This window comes from Triturus cristatus, chromosome 4_2 (genome assembly GCF_964204655.1).
Source record: "Triturus cristatus chromosome 4_2, aTriCri1.1, whole genome shotgun sequence".
NCBI lineage: Eukaryota > Metazoa > Chordata > Amphibia > Caudata > Salamandridae > Triturus > Triturus cristatus.
Genome location: NC_140586.1, coordinates 212,767,546 through 212,789,895, shown reverse-complemented (window position 1 = coordinate 212,789,895; position 22,350 = coordinate 212,767,546). Strand labels below are relative to the sequence as shown.

The 22,350-nt window shown below is 51.7% G+C and overlaps 1 protein-coding gene across 1 annotated transcript in view; it reads right to left on the bottom strand.

Moving 5' to 3' along the window:
* LOC146833423 (sperm-associated antigen 4 protein-like) overlaps positions 1-22,350 on the bottom strand; it is a gene marked incomplete at its 5' end in the record, with an annotated part of 145,412 nt that overhangs the window by 97,729 nt on the left and 25,333 nt on the right. Inside the window, one exon of the mRNA XM_085599902.1 lies at positions 22,174-22,219. Coding sequence (XP_085456028.1) covers positions 22,174-22,219 — 46 coding nt within the window. The remainder of the gene's footprint in view (positions 1-22,173; positions 22,220-22,350) is intronic.

The following is a 22,350-nucleotide window of genomic DNA, read 5'->3' as shown; positions in this document are numbered from 1 at the left end:
AGAGCGGTGTATTGCATAATTGTGGTGCGCTTGCAATGTTGTAGGAATAGTGTGTTGCGCACAGCGATGTTAAACATATTCTGGCACATGCATCAACAATGCCATTTGCGATTCCTTATTAGCGAAAAATAAGGATTCGCTAATAAGGAATAGCAAAAGGCTATGCATGTAGGAATCGCTATTCAAATAGCGATTCCTTAACTTTCCTTAATTGCGACTAGCAAATTGCGAGTAGCCATTAAGGAATGCCGTCCCATTCATTCCTATGGGCCTCCTGGCCCATAGGAATGAATAGTAGATTGCATGAGCAATTTGCGAGTACCAGTAGGTACTCGCAAATTGCTCATGCAATTTCAAGGGTGCAAGGGTGTCAAAATGACACCCTATTGCACCCCTGAAATTGATATGTGCACATATGTTGCACACACACATGCTCTAAGGGCATGTGTGTGCGCAACATGACACTTTGAAAAATGCACAAAAGTGCATTTTTCAAAGTATTTGCAAATTACCATGAAGTTCAACTTCATGGTAATTTGCTCCCCCTATTAGCGAAATCGCTAATTTTTTAACCTTAATGCATTGCATTTAAGGAATCTCAATTTGAGATTCCTTAAATGCAATCGCAATTTAAGGAATCGCTATTTAAAGATTCCTTAAATTGCGATTTTTGCATTTGGGATGATGCATCCCAAATGCAAAAATACCGGGAGCAAAGGGTCAGATTCTGAGTGAACAACTGGCATGGCAGACAAAGACTCTTGATGCAACATTTGTTTACCATTTAACATGGAAACTAACTTGAACTAAAACATAAACCATGCTCTTCACTAGAGGAAGGAAGGTGCTCGGTTATAAATAGTCACATATCCCTTGGTCTATCCAGTACCCTGAGACCACCATTTTGGAGCACCCCCACACATCACAAAAGATAATGAAGTGGCCCTCTACACGTCCGGCCTCCCCTTCAAGAGGTCATTGGTACATCACCCAAGCTAACTGCAATACCAAATGCAGCAGGTCAGTACTGAGGGACAGTGACAGCTCATGGAAGATTGAAGAGGGCTCCCACTTACTGCAATAGACGCAGGCGGTCCTTCAGCACCTTGCGCTGCCTGTTCACTGACTTCTTGAAGACCTCCTGCAAGAGACGGGTCCGGGGGCCACTCCCAGCACATCTCGGAGCATGTGGTGGTTCCGGGTGATCCCGGCTGCAAGAGAATGGTGGAACATTACATAGATGCAAATATCCAATGTTATTGGAATTAGGCGTCAGAGCACATGCGCTAGGCCTGATTAGCAGTGTCCCTGTGCACAGAGCCAAAAAAACAGCAGCATCAGTCCAAACAAAATGGGGGTGGCAACGCAAAAAGGAGCACTTTCTCACAGTCAATCACAGCAAACCAACAAATTTCAAATATGTCCCTAGAGACACTTTAACTGTTCCTTCGGGGGGCTGTCACACAGTCAGTGCTGATACTGTTGTATGAGGTAGTTGCATCACTCTCTACGGGAACATAAACACACAGACTCAAGATGGAGTCGCACCTCAGCGCACAGCGAAGGACAATCAAGCATTCGACACACGACACCGGCCTTATCTTGAAGTACACGCTACCAAGAAAACAAACACAGCACGGTACCAGCATGCAATGCTGAAAAAGAAATGGCGTGCCTGTGCTGATGCCTAAACAACTGCGGCTGCCCGTGGCCTCCGCAGGGGGCCACCCTAAACGGGCGGCCCCTTTAGTCCCATTTGGGCACTTTCCCACCCCCACGAATAATGGGGGACTCGAGGAGGAGTCCCCTTACCAGACGCAAGAGGCGCGTCACTTCCGGTGCTCCGAGGAGGTGGGGAGGTATTTATGCCTCCCCCGGCCATCTTGGCGTCCTCTTTGCGCCGGACACGGCGTTATACACAGATAACTGGGAAAGGAAGTAAGGCGGGCCTGATAACTCTTACTTCTACCTGCATTGGCACATCTTGTCAGGAGTGATTGTCAAAGGTATTGAACTTCAGCCAGTCTATGTTAACACCCATCCACTTCAAGCCAATTGTTTAAGGTCATCTTGGGCCTCATATACACAGCCCAGTATTAGGCCCCTGTGGTTGTCAATGTCGTGAATTACTAAATTCAACTGAACAGGAGGTGTGACCGTGGTTTACACTAGCAGAAGTTTGGGAGTGCAAGTCTCCATCTAGGGGGGCGGCTGGCTGAATTTGATGGACTAATTCAAAACGTTTCTCAGCAACTGCACGTGGGAGAGTGTCAATTACCTGTGCATAGTTCAACCAGACACTCAGTATCATAATAATTTAAATAATCACTGTAGTTGCAAGCGTGAGATTCCCTCAATGTCAGCAACTGCTCACACTGTTAGCAGTAAAGCTGCATGCGAAGTCTGGGTGCAGTCACCACAGATAAAACTGAACAGGCACCAGTCTGGCAGGAAAGGAGGGATGTTGAATTGATTGCCCACTTAGCAGTATGACTATTGCGGGGAGGAAATGGGGGTGATTCAAGGGACACAGGTGGTATGACGGCAACCCAAGACTGTCAGCTTATGCTGGGTAGGAGGTTCTGTATCACCAACCAGAAGGGTGCCAAGTGGCAAACCCAGCGAATATGTTTAAGAAATGTGTGTCTCTGGCCTTACAACGGTGCAGAGACATTCTCAGTTAGAGGTATGCCCAGGTGAAAATTGTGTGCTGCTTAAGGTTCTAATGACCAGTGCGGTTTGTGGTATCTTTTCAAGGGGAAGAGAGATGTTATCACGTGATCGCTTACAACATAGCACATTCAAGCGGGAGTTGTTTCATTGCAAGTTGCAATGGGAGATTCCCTTATTACGCCAGCAGCTGCACACATGGCCAGCAGTATGCAGCCTGGGAAGTCTGGGGGCGAATACCACAGATTAAACTGTAAAGGCAAAATTACTGCACGACAGGAGGGGTAATGGCAAGTACACAAAGGCTCCCTTGCTTAATGTCACATATTCCATGGCCTGATAGTCATCAATTGACACTGGGAACCTTAGATTCTAATAGTATCATTGGTAATATACACACGACTCCGTGGTCTCGTGGGGTATGTAGTCCCACCCTGAAGTGTAGAATGCAAAAGAACTGCACATTGCCACTATTTTGAGTGTGACAGAGGCAACAATTTGATCCCTGCCAAAGCAAACCAAGGTTCTTATGCCCAACATACAACCATTCACTCCTGCCTCACTGAAGGTAGTCTGTTAGCAGGGGTATAGAACGGGACGTCTTGCGCCAGGGTGCGGACAATGCACGGGCAACACAGCAGAAAGTCTGCTGTCAGACAAGGGTGCTTGCGGGCTAGGAGGCCAGGCAATGTAGCAGAACCAATTCTAAGGACCCCTCTCCCCCCACCGGACTGCCTGAGAATGTGAGTGCAGTGGGATTTGCAATGTTGCAGGTATTTTCCCACCCATACAGGGGCAGAAGGGTACATTGCAGGAAACTGCATAAATGTAGTGGGGGCAAGACCTATAGAGCATCAAGGGTCACAGCTGGTTAGCAGGTACATGGGCATCTGTGATACAGCGTTAGTTAAGCAAGTCTGGTAGTAGGCGTAAGTTGTCTCCAAATTGTTGTTGTGACTACAATAGTGTGCGCTAGGCAAAAAACAGTTTTTTTCGCCAAGGTTTATTAATAGAGAAGGTCTGTGCACATGTCTGGTCAACCTCAACAAAGTAGGTGCACTCTGCCCCCAGGTCAGGTTACGGGTCGCTTCAGTGATGCACAAAATGCCCCGTCCGCATAGCCAAGTATATAGGCTGGTTGTGGAAGCGGTCCTATAAACAAGTGTGCTGCTGTTCCATGAATTGGGGAAGCAGGTGTTAGGGTACACGAAAGGCTAGAAGAACTGCAACTACAGGTTGCAGGAGATGGGAGCCACTTCAGCTTGAAGGAAGATAGCGATGTTTAAGATAAGAGCTCCCTCCTGGGAGGCCATCACATTCTTGCAGGTCATGCGAGGTCTTGGTACATTCCCAGAGAAGAGTAAACCGCTCCATGCGCAAGTTCGCAGAGCAAGGGGCTTTGGCTTCATCAGGCATGGGCTATGCCGGGCAAACACCAAAGGTTATTTTGACAAAGTTTGTGTGCACTTGGCACAGGTGGGCCTGGATCTGTTCCGACTGGACATGAATGAGGCCCAGGAAATTACAGCTTGCAGCGAGAAAGGAACTGTTTTGGTGGGGGGGCTCTTTAGGCGACGGTAGCCGCCTCCAGAGCTCTGGCGGAGTTACAGGGCGATGTGGAAGCATATGGGTACAGAACGGTACCTCTGCAAGAGCACAATTGGGGTGCCAGAGCCAAATCCCAGGAACCTCAGCAGAGAGGCCTGGAATAATTATGTCGGCGCCCCGTTAGTCCTTCGGGTGGTTGGGGGCCTGAACAACCGGGGGCTTGCCTTGCTACGCTCCGCCCTGAAAGGGGCGTGAGTAATAAGGGACCAATGTGTCACATGATCCAGTAAGGGGATCACCCCCAAAAGGGTAGCGCTGATTGGATTCTCCACAGTGCTTGGCTCATCAGGCAGACAGGGCAGCATAGGTTAGTACAGCTGCCTGCCCTTGTATCGCCCGTAAGATAACCTACCATATTGCATACTTTTGTATGGAATAAACCTGCAGCAATATTTTTCCCAAACAAAAGTTCTGCTGTGTATTTATTTATGCATGCATATTCGGTTGTGGTGTGGGTGGGGTGTGTTGCCAATAATGGGACTATGCGGCTGCCCGTGGCCCCTTTAGTCCAATTTGGGCACTTCCCCACCCCCACGAATAATGGGGGACTCGAGGAGGAGTCCCCTTACCAGACGCGAGAGGCGCGTCACTTCCGGTGCTCCGAGGAGGTGGGGAGGTATTTATGCCTCCCCCGGCCATCTTGGCATCCTCTTTGCGCCGGACACGCCGTCTCCCACCCTACCGCTTACCCAGCGTGGGGTTGTCAGGCGAAGTACATAGAACGTTGTAATGTTTTCTTTTGTCGTTGCAGGCAGAGTTACAGGGCGATCTGGAAGCATATGGGTACAGAACGGTACCTCTGCAAGAGCACAATTGGGGTGCCAGAGCCAAATCCCAGGAACCTCAGCAGAGAGGCCTGGAATAATTACGTCGGCGCCCCGTTAGTCCTTCAGGCGGTTGGGGGCCTGAACAACCGGGGACTTGCCTTGCTACGCTCCGCCCTGAAAGGGGCGTGAGTAATAAGGGACCAATGTGTCACATGATCCAGTAAGGGGATCACCCCCAAAAGGGTAGCGCTGATTAGATTCTCCACAGTGCTTGGCTCATCAGGCGGGCAGGGCAGCATAGGTTAGTACAGCTGCCTGCCCTTGGATCGCCCGTAAGATAACCCACCATATTGCATACTTTTGTATGGAATAAATCTGCAGCAATATTTTTCCCAAACAAAAGTTGTGTTGTGTATTTATTTATGCATGCATATTCTGTTGTGGTGTGGGTGGGGTGTGTTGCCAATAATGGGACTAAGACCATCTCAGCTATGCAACGTAACATCGCCCAGCTCGAAAAAAGGAGAATACAAAATTCAAGCTGTGTGCTCACGGGGACGGGAATGGCAGCTTCTTTTACGTCAGGCTCATGTCCTCCATTTTGTTATCCATAAAGGCACTGAGACCCTGCGCCAAAGGGAGAGCTCTCTCGGATCCACAATAAAATCCATCATTTTGCTTACCCATCTATAGAATGTCCACTCCTCCCCAGTAATGTTCATGATCCTGAACATTTCTGTGAGGTCTTTTTATTGACGTCAAGAGGCAGTCAATAGTTACTGGGCCCCAAAACTGCTGCCCTCCAACTAGATAGCCAAGTTAGTCCTGTTGCTTACCTAGGGAGAGAGGGCTAAACATTCAGGTTTCCACGCTGAATAACACTGATTAACTTCAATTACAAGTCAGTGCTTCAACTTCAAAGCAGTTTCTGGTGCAGAGGTACAATCCCAAACATATTTATAAGTCCTTAACACCAAGCACTAGATTGTCTTTAGCGGCCAAAAGAACTCAAAATTAAACTGCATTTGGTTTGTTTCTTTTTAAACAAAACTTACCTGACATTTTACATCGCCAAAGGAAATCCCTGAACTCCCAATCCTTACAGTTATCAACACTCTTCCTGAGAACAAAACCCAGGACAGGCAAGATCGTCACACACAGAGGGTAGTCGGGGCTCTTTGTAAGGCTGCCCGGGTGGGGGGGGGGGTTGCGTAGCGGCCCGCCCCCTTAGAGGGCGGCCGCCTTAGTGCCACAGGAAGGCACAGGGGTGGGAGGTCGAGTCCCTGGGCTACTCCAGGGGAGACCCCAGCAGATGGCTGCTTCCGGCGGGGGCGGGGAGGAGACAGGGGTACATATTCTGTCTCCGCCCCCTCCTCGCCCTCTTGTCCGCTCGTTCGCCTTGAGCAGCAGTTCGTCGTCGCAGGCTCCGTCGTGTCGCTCATCATCTTCTTGGTGAGTTATGCCGGTTACCTTCCTCTCGCCCCGGCCCTGTCCCTGGGCAGTACCAGGAGACCGGGCCCTGTGGTCGGTGTACCACGGGCGGGGGGGTGGGGGGGGGGGCCGTGCTCGGGGATCTTTACTGTGGCTGGCTTGCCTGAGTTTTATTGCGTGGTGTGGGGGGAGCGCCGCCCGTCCGAGTTGCAGGTGGCAACAGTGAAAATGTTAAGTATATGTGCTTTCTTGCTCGTGCTTGAGAAGGCCACACCAGCTGGTGCGCCTGGCGCCACCGCACATAGGCTCGGCTGGGGTGCACATTGGTCTGCTGCTCGCGCTCGGCAACCCCCCCCCCCCACCCCCCCCATCTCTTCCCGCAGGGGAAGAGGAGGTGGACTCGCGGGTCACGGCGTTTAAAAAGTGGGAATTTTAAGCTTTGCATACCCGGTTTTAACATTAGAATATGTGCGCAGCACGCGTATCCTTTCCATATTACCCCCGCCGCTCAGCACCGGAGGGGGACATGCACGGGGCGACGGTGGCTGTGCCTGTTGCTACGGGCGACAGCACGGGAACCGCGTGGTGGAGACTTGCACCGGTCTCACACTGTTCCGGAGCGTCCTACGCCTGGTGGGTTGCCCTTTCGTGCGTTAGCTTCAGGCCTTCCCCGGGACCCAGGCCTGGTAATATTTCCTCGCAGGCCTCGGGCTCCTGGGACCCTGCTACCCCCCCCCCCGCATAGAGATGCAGCCCAGGGGTGGAGCGCATGCTTCGCAGGTACGATGCCCCGTGTTCGATCCCCAGCAGCCTTAGTTCGTTGCAACAATAACCTACGTCGTCTCCCCCCCCCCCCCCCCTTCCCCCTCACTGAGTCTCCAGACCGCTCCCGGCCCATAACGGGCCTCGGGCGTTCTCTTGCGATCGGCCGGGCAATCGCGGGGGGGGGTCAATGCGCTGAGGGGTCGGTCCCTCTCGTGCCCAGCCCGTTTTTCACCTGCTTTTCGCAAGGGCACCCGACGGCGGAACGGGGAGGCGGGGCCTAGATGGGCCTTGGGTACCCCGGCCTAACCCGTGCCTCGATGCTGAGTGCCTGGCCGTGCCTCCCTTTCGCGCCCCTTGATCGTGAAGGTGGTTTGTAGGCTGTTAGGGCGCCTCCGGGTTTAGGGGGAAGCAGAATTGGTATAGCTTAAGTTACCATGCGAGAGGTCGCCTGGTCGATGCCCGCATTCCCTTTGATTGCCCCTCCCCCCTTAACAAAGCTGTGTATATCACTGCACAATGCGCACGTGATCCACTGGGTTATGAGCCTCGGGGTCGCGTCGTGTCCTGTTGACCGGCAACACCGGCTCAGCGAGGCGAGTTCACGCCGCGGGAGGGCCTGCATGCGGCGCGCGCGCCCGCCACGCGGCCCCTGCATGCCATTTTCGAGTGGGAGGCCTACGGATTGGGATCGCTTAACGAGGGGAGGGGGTCCGCCGGCGCATCTACTGCGCCTCAGGTCGCGTTCCCCGTATCCTGTTCCGCCCTGCTGGAGAGATGCATGTTTGCGGTAGAGCCAGAAACACCGTTGCTGGTGCGTGGTGGCAGCGTATCCGTCGGTCACCCTAGGGATCAGTACCCAGGTGAGCTGTGGCCGCTCGAGGTCGGGTGGGGAGGGCTGAGGACAAAAGGTCTGTCTCTTCCTCTCACCCCATGCATCACCTTCGAGCCGTCCCGCCCGTCGTAGGGTTACCTGTCCTGGAGTCGCGCCACGTGCTGCACTGGGCCGCAGGCGCGGGTGGGTAGGCCAGGGAGGAGGGGAGCCCCTCCACACTTGGTGTGCCCCCCTTCCTGTTGTGAGCTAATATAGCCGTGCTCTAGGCAGCCTCACTCAGGTGTGTGTCCAGGCTCGTTCAAGATAGGCTGAGTTGCGATTATGTTGTCAGGTGTCACACGTTTGGTAATCACTTTACCCCCCCCTTCCTCCGCGTCTAGGGGGTGCCGGGGGCAATGCATGCAGGTCACAGAAGCAAGGAAAAAAAAAAAAATGTTTTATTACCCTCTCCTTTCTCCCTCCTAGATCGTGCCAAGGGTCAGGCTGACCAGAGGAACACGCTCGCTGCTGGACAGGGGTGTAAGTGTGCTAAGGGACGGGGAGGGACAAGGAGAGTAAGCACTCGGCCTGCAAGCGCAAGAACAAGGTCGCCGTTGGGCGCGGGTTTTAACAGTTGTTGTTCTTTGTATGCAGGAAAATTGGGACAGCATAAGTTCGGAGCAGAAGGACGTGCGCACGCTTCCGTGAGAGTAAGTAGTGGCGGGTGTGACGGCGCTGATTGGTCTCCGGGCGGGCAGGGGCCGGTTTCAGGTTGTGCTGGCCGCAGATTACGTTCATTTCTCTTACAGGTTAGGACCCAGTCGAGGGATGGATAGTGAGGGTACCCCAGCGCTCTTCTCGACGCCGTCTCAGGTTGATGAGACCCAGCAGGGCACCTCGCAGGACGCGCAGATAGCGGCCATTATTGACCTCGCTAAATCCAAAGGACTGGCCTGGGCAGCAGACCTCCTCAAGGCCAGCAGCCCTGACGACTCTGGGGTCATTTCTGGTGGTCCCACGCCGGGACAAGAGTCGACTGACGAGGCGGGCCCGCCCCTGTCCAAACGTATTCGCAGGGCCACCGTCAGAGATTTCCCTGCTGAAGCACCACCACACAGGATCCGCTCGGTGCCCACCGTCAAGGGCACCACCGGGCACCCGCCTCTGCCGTCCCCGGCCGGCCCGGCCCCCTCCAGCAGTTTGGGCTCACCTTCCTCTAACTTTGCGTCCAGGGAAGACCTGGCCAATCTCAATGACAACCTGAAGACTTTCATGGTAGAGGTCAGGGCTGGCTTCTCGAGGGCCGCTACAGCCGGGGGACTGACGATTGCTGACAGTGCGGGAGGGAACCCCTCCGCTGCAGCTACCGTCTGGGCACCGCAAGGGCCATGTCGTCAGGCCCCTGAGCTGTCTCCGGTGCCGTGTACACCACCCATTCCCTTGCCCAAGAGCGCGGAGCCGGCAGGTTCTGAGAAGTCCGCCAGGCAGGAGACGGCGGCACCCGCAGGGCCCCCCGCAACAGGGCTTCTCCCTGCAGGGGGCGAGCATCGACAACTGGCTGGAGGTGAGCCGCCAACCGGGCAGCCTGCTGCCGTCCTTCAGTCCACCGCCCCCTCCCCCGCCCAGGGGGCCAGCTCGTCCTCACAGCTAGTTAGCACAGCAGTGTCACGGCCAGCTCAGCAGACCACAGCTAAGAAGGAGGTTACTCATGCCCCGCTCCTGTCTGGGCATAGCTCGCTGATCTGGGAGGTTCCCTTGGCAGTAAAGGAATTCATCTGGAGGCGCGAATTCTTGGACATTTTTTCTCTATTACTGCTGGGCCAGCTTGGGCAAGACGCGCGCAGGCTTGGGGAGAAGGAAGACGATAAGAAGGTCAGGTTCCAGCAGTGGCCGGATAAAACCATAGACAACTGGCTGTCCGCTTTCTCCATTTTACAATCGGTTATCCTTGAAAAATTTCCCGAGCAGGGTCAGGCGTTAGTATTGTACCAGCGGCTAATCCACACTGAGGCGCAGAAGTGGGGCGGGGAAGGGTGGTTCAACTATGACCGTAAGTTCAGAAAGAAGATGGCCATTTGCCCTGAGATGGAATGGGACCAGAAAGAGGTACAGCTGTGGATGGACCACATGGGGTCTCGGGGAACCCAGAGCTCTGTCTCTCTTTCCAAGGGCTCAGGAGGAGGGGCGGCCAGCCAGGGAATTCCCAGCCAATTTCTAAACCCGCTAGGCAGTCCTTTCGGGGGGCGCGCAGGGGAGGTGGCAGGGGGGGGGGGGGGGGGGGTTTCAAGCGAGTCTCCCCTGGGACATGCAATCTATTCAATGCCGGCGCATGCTCTTGGGGGGTCAGGTGCCGCTTTCAGCACTCATGCAGCAAGTGCGGGGACGTCACCCCGCATCCTCTTGCCAAGCCAAACAGGACAAGAAGCCTGCTGACTCCTTCAAACCGTCCACCTGAGCCGCCTCCGCCCCCCCTAGCTGCGGCCTCTCCTCCCCCCCTCCCTTCCCCCGTGCTCAGCGGCGCCTACCTCACCCAGTACGCCACTTGTCCAGGTACCTCGGCAGTCTCCTGTGCGCCCGCGCCCCATGCCTGCAAAGGTCCATCCCCAGTCATCCTTGACTGCATGCTCGATCTACTCAGGCAGTACCCCCTCACGTCTGACAGTGCGCTCCTGCTGGAAGGTTTCTCGGTGGGCTTCACCATACCATATGTAGGTCCCCTGTCCGGCCGCGATGCGGAGAACCTCAGATCTGCCAGGGTCCTTCCACAGGTCTTAAAAGAGAAAGTTCAGAAGGAACTGAGGTTGGGACGGGTGGCGGGTCCTTTCAGTGAGCCCCCGCTAGATAATTGTGTAGTCTCCCCCTCGGCCTGGTCCCTAAAAAAGACCCAGGGTCCTTCAGACTGATCCACCACCTGTCCTACCCGGAGGGGGGCTCAGTAAACCACGGCCTTCAGGAGGGCTCATGCTCCGTGTCATATTGTACATTGGACGTCGCGCTTGACCTGGTCAGGAGGGCTGGCAAAGGAGCATGGTTAGCGAAGGCCGACATTGAGTCGGCCTTTCGTTTACTACCAGTGCACCCGAGCAGTCAACACCTGCTGGGTTTCAAGGTGGACGGCATGTACTACTTTGACAAGTGCATGCCCATGGGGTGCGCGGTCTCCTGTGCCTTTTTCGAGGCCTTCAGCTCCTTCTTCCAATGGGCCTTCCAGCACTCCTACGGCGTTTCTGGGGTCTCCCATTATTTAGATGATTTCTTATTCATTGGGAGGGATGGCACACAGGAATGCAGGGCAGCCCTCGCTGATTTCCAGGTGCTGATGCAGCATCTTGGCGTTCCCTTAGCCCCCAAGAAAACTGAGGGTCCGGCCCAGGTCCTCTCTTTCCTAGGTATTGAGTTGGACACAGTGGCAGGGGAGGCCAGGCTGCCAGCTGACAAGGTGCTGGACCTGAGAGAACAGATCAGTCTAGTGGTAGGGAAAGAGAAGGTTTCCCTGGCATCCCTTCAGAGCCTCCTGGGGAAGCTAAACTTTGCTGCCAGAGTCATCCCCGCGGGCAGGGCCTTTGCGAGAAGGATAGCTAGAGCCACGGCCTCTGTGAGTAAGAAGCATCACCTGGTTAAGTTGAACAAGGGGATGCGTGAAGACCTGATGATGTGGGCGGACTTCCTAGTTAACTTCAATGGGGCTGTCATCTGGCGCGACCCCTGGGCTAGCAACCGGGAGCTTGCCCTCTTCTCTGACGCGTCTGGCCGGGAAGGGTTCGGAGTGATTTTGGACAAGGAGTGGTGTGCAGAGAGGTGGCCTAATGCCTGGCACAAGAAAAAGGTCACGTCCAAGATCACCGTCCTTGAACTCTTCCCAATTGTGGTAGCATTTTCACCTATGGCCCAGGGCCTTGTCCGCGAAACGAGTGCTTTTTTGGTCAGACAATCTAGCGGTGGTGCAGGCCATCAACTCCCAGTCTGCCAGCTGCCCCCTGGTCTTGTGCCTGCTGCGAGAGCTTGTCAGGGCCTGCCTATTAAACAACGTAGAGTGCAGAGCCAGGCACATTCAAAGGATTTCTAATGTTGCCGCTGACTCTTTGTCTCGATTTCAGTGGCACCGCTTCCGGGAGGCCTGGCCGAGCGCACGTCAAGAGGGGACTCCTTTCCCGCCACACTTGTGGCGGCTGCTGAAGTGGGACCATTGATGAGGGAACTGGGGGAACGGTCCTAAGCCCCCAGGACTGCGAAGCGCTACAGGAGCTGTGTGACTCTTTTCTGTGCGATTACAGGGGCCTGGGAGGAGGATCAGGTGGCCTTGGAGCTTAGAGTCCAACAATTCCTTCTGTGGGCCAGAGATGAGGGTAAAACGCATTCCTGGATAGCGGGTCACCTTTCTGCCATCAGCCACCACGCCAAGCTGAGGGGACAGTCCGATCCCACCAAGGCTTTTGTCATCAAAGCAGCCTTGCGAGGGTGGGCCAAGATGTTTCCGCGCTCCCCTGATCCCAGGTCCCCCATCGGGTTCTCACTACTACAAGGGATGTTGGATTGTATGGTCAGGGTCACTCACTCAGGGTACGAAGCCACACTGTTCTCGGCCTGTTTTTCCCTAGCTTTCTTTGGTGCCTTCAGGATCGGGGAACTAGTGGCTCGCTCAAAATCTGACTCCTCGGGGGTGGCCCTGAACGTGAGTGACGTAGATCTGGAGCCGGGTTGTCTGAGAATAGTCATTAGGCAGTCTAAAACTGACCAGCTAGGGCGAGGGAGGTTGATTGTGCTACACAGCCTGGGTGATGAGAGATATTGACAACTAACCAGAGATATTCAGTCTAAAGGAACGGAGCAGGTACCTACTGCGACTAGTGAGAGAAAAAAACTCAAATTAGAGATCTGGAGAATTAGATAGTTTGTTCATACATTGGTAAGGTTATAGAGTCCATCAGCCCACCCTGAGTGGCGGAGCCTCGTCATCTGGACCTATAGGAGAACAGGATACCGGCCATAGTGTTTAGGCCAACAGGCCCTACTGAGAACCTGGCCCTGATACTCCAGTTGGAACTCTTCACCAGATGTATATCCGAACTATGTGGACTCCGAAGTATTAAGTACAAATGTGTGCAGTGCTCTAGTGTATGTGCTGGTTAAAAATGACTACTGGGGCAAAGAACTAGGTTTATTATGAGTATGTCCAAGTGTCATATTTAAAATCACCTAATAGTCTTAAACTATATAGACTAATTCCTGACTAGATGTTGATGTGGTCGACATGTTTCAGCCGGAAGGGTCTCTCGACCCGGCTTTCTTCAGGAGACAAATGTAAGGAATAAACAAAAAATGGCTACTGCAAAATCAGCGCAAAAGGTGCGAGTGCATACAAAAATCAAATCTATAAGCAAAAGTTTAGTATATATACTGGTCCAACAAAACTTGTGGCAATGGCCACCCTACCGGATGGCTGGACCCAGTAAACGGAAGGTGAATGTCACCTGTTCTTTCCTAAAAGAAAAAATCAAACTATCACAAAACTCTCACTGCACATAAAGTACCTGATCATTAATGCCGATTTATGCACTAATATATTGCAAGAGAAACCCTCAAAGTGATCACGTTTATCCAAAGAATAAATTTACAAAATTTGGGACTTACCCAGCTTTATGTGGGAGAACCGCCTCACCTCACCCGGCTGACTGCTCGGAGGAGGAGGCACCGCTCTGTAAGTAGGTAGAGTAAAAACAAAAGTTGCCAACAGCTACCGTTTTGACTACAAACACTACCTAAGAATCAAACACTTTAAAAACCCAAACGGGTCTAACACCTACAAACTACAATCCCCAGAATAGCATGGCTTAGCAGGGCAAAGACTTCAAAAGGACCCAGAGGACGAGGGGGTACTTCATAACAGATCTAGCATTGAGAGTACTGAATCCTCGAGGACCCCCCGCCCTTGGAAAACCTAAGGTATGTCACCCTCATGCTTAGGATGTAAAAAACTGATGAATAAAAGCAAGGCATGGTGACTATACCCACTTTAGACCTGTCCACGACCTGCCATCCCATTTAAGAAAAGGCCTGAAGGCAGGAAAGGGAATCAGGAAAAGGCACAACAAATACGGCTAATAGCTGCACAGTGGAAGTGCTGGGCTTACTCACCTATCCGTCGGTACCTCAGGCCAGGCTGCGAACAGTCTGGGAGGTAACGGTAGGCGAGGAAGAAGCTCTATTTAAGCCCGCCGTGATTGGTGCCGAGAAGATCGATTAACTACAGCTGGCGGTGTAAAGGACATTGCTGGGCATGCGCCAGGGTGTTGGTAGTGCGCACCCTGGAACACTGATGCAGACGCATGCGCACTGAACGCGTAGGTCTAGCGGCCGGTGAAATTGATTCAACCGGCGTTAAGGAGGAACACTAGTCGTGACGCGTGCGCACCAAGAAGGACTTATTATTTTTAACCTAACAGTTGTATTGTACATAAATCACAAAGAGTATGTCAATCATAACAGGCCTGGCGATATTAATGTAAATAAAAACTACACAAGTTTATCAACCGGGCGTCGGGGCGAACGAAGCAGATGGAAATCATGTGAACAGAGCACTCATCAGCACACATGCAGCCGCAAATGTGGCGTGAGTGTTCACAGAACCGTATACTCAATGATACTCACATCATATCAGAGCCTTGGGTTTTTCTAAAACATGCAGGGTTAGCTGTCTCAAGATCGTATGGAGGGTAAAGAGACCCAAGCACATGGTGCATTGTGCTTGTCCCAAGATGACACCATTGCAACAAACTAAAACAGTAGAAATGCGAATGTGCGGATGACACCAATGCCAAATAAACCCCTTTTCAGAATATGCTAAAAAAAGTAATGCATACAAGGTAGTATGGGAATATCAAAAACATGTGACTCATAGGCTCTGTCATAAGGTGCAGATCGAAAGAAATCTGTAGTCCTGGTTTACTACCACTAGGTAGGCAGTAGGTTAGTCTCAGCCTTAAGAAGACCCTAGACTGACAAGAAATAAGTGTAACTAGTATGCCAAGTATTTATTATGTCAGTTCAGGAGATCCTTCTAATTAAGTTGGAAAAAGGCAAAAGGATCTAAACCTCAGATCAGAGACCAAGGAATACAGTCATTTAAACCCTGTGTGTCCGTTTTCATTTTAAAAATCCATTTCTGTTCCTTCAGGAACAAAAATCTGGAGACGTCTGGTACATGTTGCGGGATCACCGGACGTTCAAGTACCACCCAACGCAAGTCGTCCGCTTTGTGATTTTGTGCAAGAAAATGATCAGTAAGACAGGTAGACTGCTTCTTGCACCGGATGGTACTCTTGTGCTCGCTAATCCGTAGCTTGATTTTACGTGTAGTGTTACCTATGTATTTAAGAGCACAAGGACAAGTAATCATGTAAATGACACCATCAGAGTTGCAGTTGGTGTGACGCTGCAAAATCCACGGGCGACTGGTACCTACATCTACTGATGTAGTTTTAGTTGTTTGGGGGCAGGCACTACAAGTGCCACAGGGAAAATGGCCTCGTACTGGGCTCAGAGCCCACAATGTATTGACTTCACTAGTAGGTTTCGATAGGGGTCGTGTATGGACCAAACTATTCCTTAGGCTGGGACCTCTTTTGAACGCAAAAAGAGGGGGCGGGATGTTATCAGATGTGACATTAAGAATCCGCCAGTGCCTCCTTACTGTTTTCTGCAGTTGGTTAGATAAAGTGCAGAAAGTGGTGACGAAAGTAAGTCTTTCATTCGCATTCTTGCCTGGATTGTGATCCAGTAAGGCATCACGGTCATTATTGGATGCTCTCTTAAGGGCTTGGCGTACCAGACGCTTTGGATAATCTCGCGCCCGTAATTGTAGAGCAAGTTCGCTGGCATGTTTATCAAAAAGGGCTCGGGTAGAGCAGTTCCTTCGCACCCGGAGGAACTGCCCCACCGGGAGATTCTCTCTGAGAGCCCTGGGGTGATGGCTATCGAAGGATAGCAGAGAGTTCCTGGCCATAGGTTTTTAAAAAAGTTCACAATGTAAAATGCCTTCCTGTGGAAAGATAGAAATGTCTAGGAAAGAGAGGCGTTGATGACTATACTCAATCGTAAACTTCCAAAAAGTATTTTGAAGATTGAGCCAGGAGTGAAAAGCCAAAAGGTCAGGAGTGGTGCCTCGCCACACCACTAAGATGTCGTCTATGTACCTCTTCCACAGCAACAGATGTTGTCGATAGGGGTTGCTGTGGTTCAGTACATAGTTCTGCTCAAAAAGATGAACATAGAGGTTGGCGAGGCTGGGTGCAAAAATGCTACCCATAGAGGTCCCGGAGACCTGGAGAAAAATTCGGTCCTCGAATCCAAAAAAGTTCTCCATCATGGCGATTCTCGCACACTCCATGATGAAGTTAACAGGAGTTATGCTATCAAGATCGCGGGCCTCTAGTAGTCCTTTGATACACTCCAGAGTCTCTAGTTGGGGTATACAAGTATACAGAGACTCTACATCAAACTAGCCAGAATGTCGGTTTCGATGTTGAACTCTATCTCAGGTAGAAGCCGTAACACATCCGAAGTATCCTTGAGATAGGTGGGCATTTCTGTAACAATAGGTCTTAAGAAGAAGTCAACGAACTTGGACAAAGGCTCAAGTAATGAGCCTATCCCCGAGATGATGGGTCGTCCTGGTGGAGGTCGTTGACTTTTGTGGATTTTCGGTATGCAATAAAAATAGGGCATTACCGGATTGGTATTAACCAAAAATCTGGCTTCATGTGGTGTGATCCACCCTTCAGCTTCTCCTTCCTCAACCAGGTGTTGTATCTCCAAGCTTATCCTAGGAGTGGGATCAGTGTGTAAGACCTGATATGATTTAGTATCACCAAGTTGTCTGAGGCACTCGGTCCGATAAGCCAGACTGTCTTGAAGGACAGTGGCACCCCCTTTATCCGCTGGCTTGATAACTACGGAGGCATCTCTGGTGAGGTGCTGGAGGGCCAATTTGTCCTTGTTGGTAAAGTTGCTGTAATTGGTGAAACGTTTGTCATATTGTGCCATTACATCATGAATGACAGCTTTTTCAAAGGTAGATACCTGGGGCGGCACCTGATGTGTCAAGGGTGTGAAATTGGATTTTGGACGTAGACCGGTGTTGGCATCACTCAGGGACAGTGGGTCTTGGGTCTCTCTATCTTGAAAGAAGAAATGGAGTCGTATCTTTCTAAAGAACTTCTCCAGCTCACACCTCAAAGTGAAAGCATCACCCCCATACGTGGGTACAAATCCTAAGCCTTTATTAAGGACACTCCGTTCATCTGTGGTGAGTGTCCTGGAACTGAGGTTGACCACCAGATCATTTACTCCCCAGTCGAGGTCGGGGTCTGTTGTTGATTGCCCCTCCTGCTCCGAGTGTTCGGGAAGGATGGATCTTCCTGCCAGTGGACCGACGGAGTGCCTCTCCGTTTGCCCCTGGGACGTCCTTGGCCCTGACCTAAAAAAGACTGATTAGGGTAGGGTTGTTGTTGTGGTGGAAACATCTGTATATGGGGTGGGAAAGGGGGCGGTTGATACCCCCAAGGGGCTGGTGGCCACCATTGTCCTTGATTCTGAAAGGGGCCTTGTGTGCCTCTCCTGTGGTTATATCTTCGTGATTGGCCTCTACCTCTGCCCGAAGGGGTTCTGGTAGTAAAAGAGTCAGAGTCACTTGATTCCTGGTCGGACCCAGATGTTGAATAATTGGACCCATACCGCTTGCCCTTGCTGTTAAACACTGGGGCCACATATGTATCACTAGTGTAGGGATAGATCTTTTCCCAGGTGAAGCGAGCCAAATCCTTTTTGAATTTATCTATTTTATTTATCAGGATGTTATCCCGATATTCCTTGTTGGTTTTGTTCGTTTCATCAAGTTGTTTCTTGAAGGCAGTGGTTGTGAGGGTTGTTTTTATTTGACCCTCAAGAATTTGTATTTCAACAAGAATGGCATCAGCCTGGCGTTTCGCCGTGCTGATTATCAAGATAAGCCAGTCACGGGTGCAACGCCAGGCAATGAGAGACCAATCCTTCATGAATTGTTTGTCCGTCAAGAACAGTCTTGGTGCATTCGTCACAATAAGGCCAGTGGGAGCACACTTCCCACGCAAGTATTCAGCCATCACCAAACCATGGATGGCTGTTCGTGATTGTGTTCTTTTTAAAGTGAGTAAAGTAACCCAGTCATCTTTGGGATTCCCTGAGATTTCGGGTAGGGAGTCAAGAATGCTGGGATTGTCCGATAGTATGGTACTTAAGGTTTCATCGTCAAAGGCTAGACCAGCAAAGTCAGCCATCGTGGGGTGGGTGTAGGAGGGTGGAAGACCCCGGGGAGCGAATAGAACTTTACGCAGAAAATCTTAAGCGTTATAAAAGACCCACAGCCTCGGCTGCTCTAATCACTAACAACAAAATATACAGAAGGGTCATAGGGATGAGAGATATTGCCCGGTATCATGGGTCAGAACTTACCTGCCGCTCCGCCCGCGGGGGGCGGGTTACCTACTGGTGCATCCGGATGGCCTCCCGGTCACTAGATTCCAAGTGGACCACATCTTACAGGCCTGCTTACGGCTGTCAGGCCATGATGTTAGGAACAAAAGATTCAGCAGCCATTCGTTCCGCATAGGGGCGGCTACCACAGCTTTCTTAGCAGGCCGGTCCCCAGAAGGTATCATGAAGGTGGGGCGTTGGGAGTCGCAGTGCTTCAAGCGATACATTCGGCCCTAGGAGTGGCCGCGGGGCTCTGGGATCAATTTTGTTGACTGCTTCATCGGTACCTAGACTCTGTCAGGCATCCCCCTCTTCTTTTGCTCCTGTTTGACGTAGATCTTGCTTGTAGATGTGGTGCTGTTTTCTCCGTTTAAATAAACATATATTCAAAACTATTTCTCTCTTTATTAGGAACGAAGGTGTGGGTAATTGGTCACTCGATTATTGCGAGACTGGCACAATGGGCGGATGCAAGAGAGTGGCAGAATGGCTTTGTCGCCACAGACATCATGTGGTTGGGATTCACGGGCTTGCGCTGGTGCGAACTGTTACGGAAAGTGAAGCAGAGACTCCGGGGAGGGTGGCTCCCGCCCAACCTTTTGGTGGTTCACCTGGGGGGGAATGATTTAACATCACTAGGAAGGAGAGCTTTGCTCCAAGACATGAGGGACACTTTCTGCCAGTTGAGCGTGTTGCTGGGGCCGTGCGAACTGTGGTGGTCTGAGATGACACCACGAGCTATTTGGCAAGGAGCCCGCTCAGGAGACGCCATCGAGGTGTCAAGAAGAAAAGTTAACAGCGCCATGCGCAAGTTCACTGAGCAAAGAGGCTTTGGCTTCATCAGGCATGGCCTTCTGTACGCCAAATCAACGGGATGTCTGAAGGGCGATGGGGTTCACCTCTCCAATTTAGGCATGGATTTATTTTTACTGGATCTTGGGGAAGCATTGGCAGCTGCGGGTTGCAAATAATAGGGGTACCTTGGTGGGGGGCCCTGGTAGTGACGGTGGCCACTCCCATGGCTGTGGAGGAGTTACAGGGCGATCCAGGGTCTGCACATACCAAGGGGTACATCATGCAGCAGCATCGCGGGGTGCTAAGCCAGGATACCCAGGGATGTTTAGCGTGTCCCCTGGAAGAACGTTGGCGCCCCGTTAGCCGACAGGCGGTTGTGGGTCTGAGCAACCGGGGGCTGCCATGTATGCTCCGCCCACCCATCACGGGGGGCGTGTAAAGCAAGTGGACTGGTGGTCCACGGATGGGAGGGGTGGCCCCTCCCAATATTTGGTATCCACCATTTGGCGTTGCCATGGTGACTCTAGGCTTATCAGACGGGCATAGGGGCTGGCCTGCCCTGGGATCGCCCGTAAGATAACCCACCATGTTTGCATATTGGTTATGCTAATAAACCTGCAGCAATATTTCTCCACTTACAATACAGTGTTGTGTGTTTTATTTATGTACTTATGTGTTTTGGGACAACTGTTTGCCGATATTGGCACTATGTAAGGCTGCCCGGGGGGAGGGTTGCGTAGCGGCCCACCCCCTTAGAGGGCGGCCGCCTTAGTGCCACAGGAAGGCACAGGGGTGGGAGGTCGAGTCCCTGGGCTACTCCAGGGGAGACCCCAGCAGATGGCTGCTTCCGGCGGGGGCGGGGAGGAGACAGGGGTACATATTCTGTCTCCGCCCCCTCCTCGCCCTCTTGTCCGCTCGTTCGCCTTGCCCGCCCCTCCGCTTACCCGGCGTCCGGAGGGACAAAGGGGGGGGGGGGGGGGGGGGGCTAGGTCTTCTAACAAATGTTACTTTGTGTTGCAGGAGGAGTTACAGGGCGATCCAGGGTCTGCACATACCAAGGGGTACATCATGCAGCAGCATCGCGGGGTGCTAAGCCAGGATACCCAGGGATGTTTAGCGTGTCCCCTGGAAGAACGACGGCGCCCCGTTAGCCGACAGGCGGTTGTGGGTCTGAGCAACCGGGGGCTGCCATGTATGCTCCGCCCACCCATCACGGGGGGGCGTGTAAAGCAAGTGGACTGGTGGTCCACGGATGGGAGGGGTGGCCCCTCCCAATATTTGGTATCCACCATTTGGCGTTGCCATGGTGACTCTAGGCTTATCAGACGGGCAGGCGGCATAGGGGCTGGCCTGCCCTGGGATCGCCCGTAAGATAACCCACCATGTTTGCATATTGGTTATGCTAATAAACCTGCAGCAATATTTCTCCACTTACAATACAGTGTTGTGTGTTTTATTTATGTACTTATGTGTTTTGGGACAACTGTTTGCCGATATTGGCACTATGTGCCAGGCCTCACGCTTTGGGGGGGCCTGTTCTCCTGTTACAAAATGTTTTTTAAATAATAAAATAGAAAGCCTGACTTGTTACTTCTTAAGGACGCTAACCAGAGAATACCACTAGGTGGTACCAAATACTGGCCCCACAAACGTTTTCTACCCTGGCTGCACCAAAGGTTCAGACATGCCTGTTTCATTCTTAAGACTTCTGTACAAAGCTCAGATGCACTCTGGTCAATTCAAAGAGAGAGTTTCAAAGGCTCCATAGTCCGCATTCTTAGAGGGAAAAGGATCCAATGGACCACGCAAGTTAATGCCCAAACTCACTCTTAAAATTGCAATACAAACATAGGTCAAACTTCCAGCAGACAGACTAATGCCCATTTGAGATAACGTAGCGTGCACAGACCAGCTTCATATCGACACCTTTAAGCCCTTCACTTCCGCTATCACATTAGATGCAGACAACGCTTCCATTAAGGAGTCAAGGAGCTTTTCAACGGCCACATTAGTAAGAGCAAACCCAAGCCATACTTTTGCCAGGGCAATCCTGTCACTTTATTAGAGGCCTGTAGTGTCAGGGACCCAGCAGGTATTTCCAGTGACCCCTCTACTTTTTCTAGTCGCTCTGGAACTTCTGAACAGAGCACACCAGGCTAAGGGCTGCAAGGCGGCATAAAATCAGAACACACTTCCTACAAACTGGATGCTTATACGGGGCAACTTTATGCGATTAATTTCCAATGTGGATTTGTAAAAATAACCGCGAAAAATGCAAAAAAAACTAGAAAGTGTTTGCCCCTTCTGAGGCAGAGATACAACCACGAACATTCCTAGCTTCTTGGAGATTGTATTTCTATAACAATGGTCTCACGGCCAAAGATATGGGGCTGCAGTCAGGACTTTTACTACAATGCTTATGCAGCAGTTTTCGATGCACAGTAATTGGGGAAGAGGAACTTGACAAAAGGGATACAATGTAGCAATCTCCCTACAGTATGCTTGGCCCTCTGTTTTAATGGTTTCGGCTCTGGGTGCAAGCCTGGACAACTCAGTAACTGAAGTTTCAGCTGCTGAGTTTCCCTCGCCAAAAACAGTCAAAGGACCCTTAACCCAAATGCAAACAAGGGTCCCACGCAGTTAAGCCAATTCGATTGTTCAAGGGTCCTTTTGAATGCGGATCTTCAAGGCATTGGTGAATGACTGCCCAGTCAGGGCACAGTTCAGAGGTGTTGAAATAAGCATACAAGACCCAAATTAGTTTTCCGGTTTTTCAACAGTGGCAGATGAAACAGTAGAAGAAGCAAGATCGCTTACCTTTTGCCCACTGGAGCCTCCTGCCACTGGATGAGGACCCACATCCCTGAAAAGCGAAACACAAGTTAATAATCTAACTCTTTAGCTGCATTAGATAGAATGGTGCAGGGACGCATGTACTAAACATGTGACTCAGTGTACAAGTTCCTCCACATTAAGACCACGGCGCTGCTCACC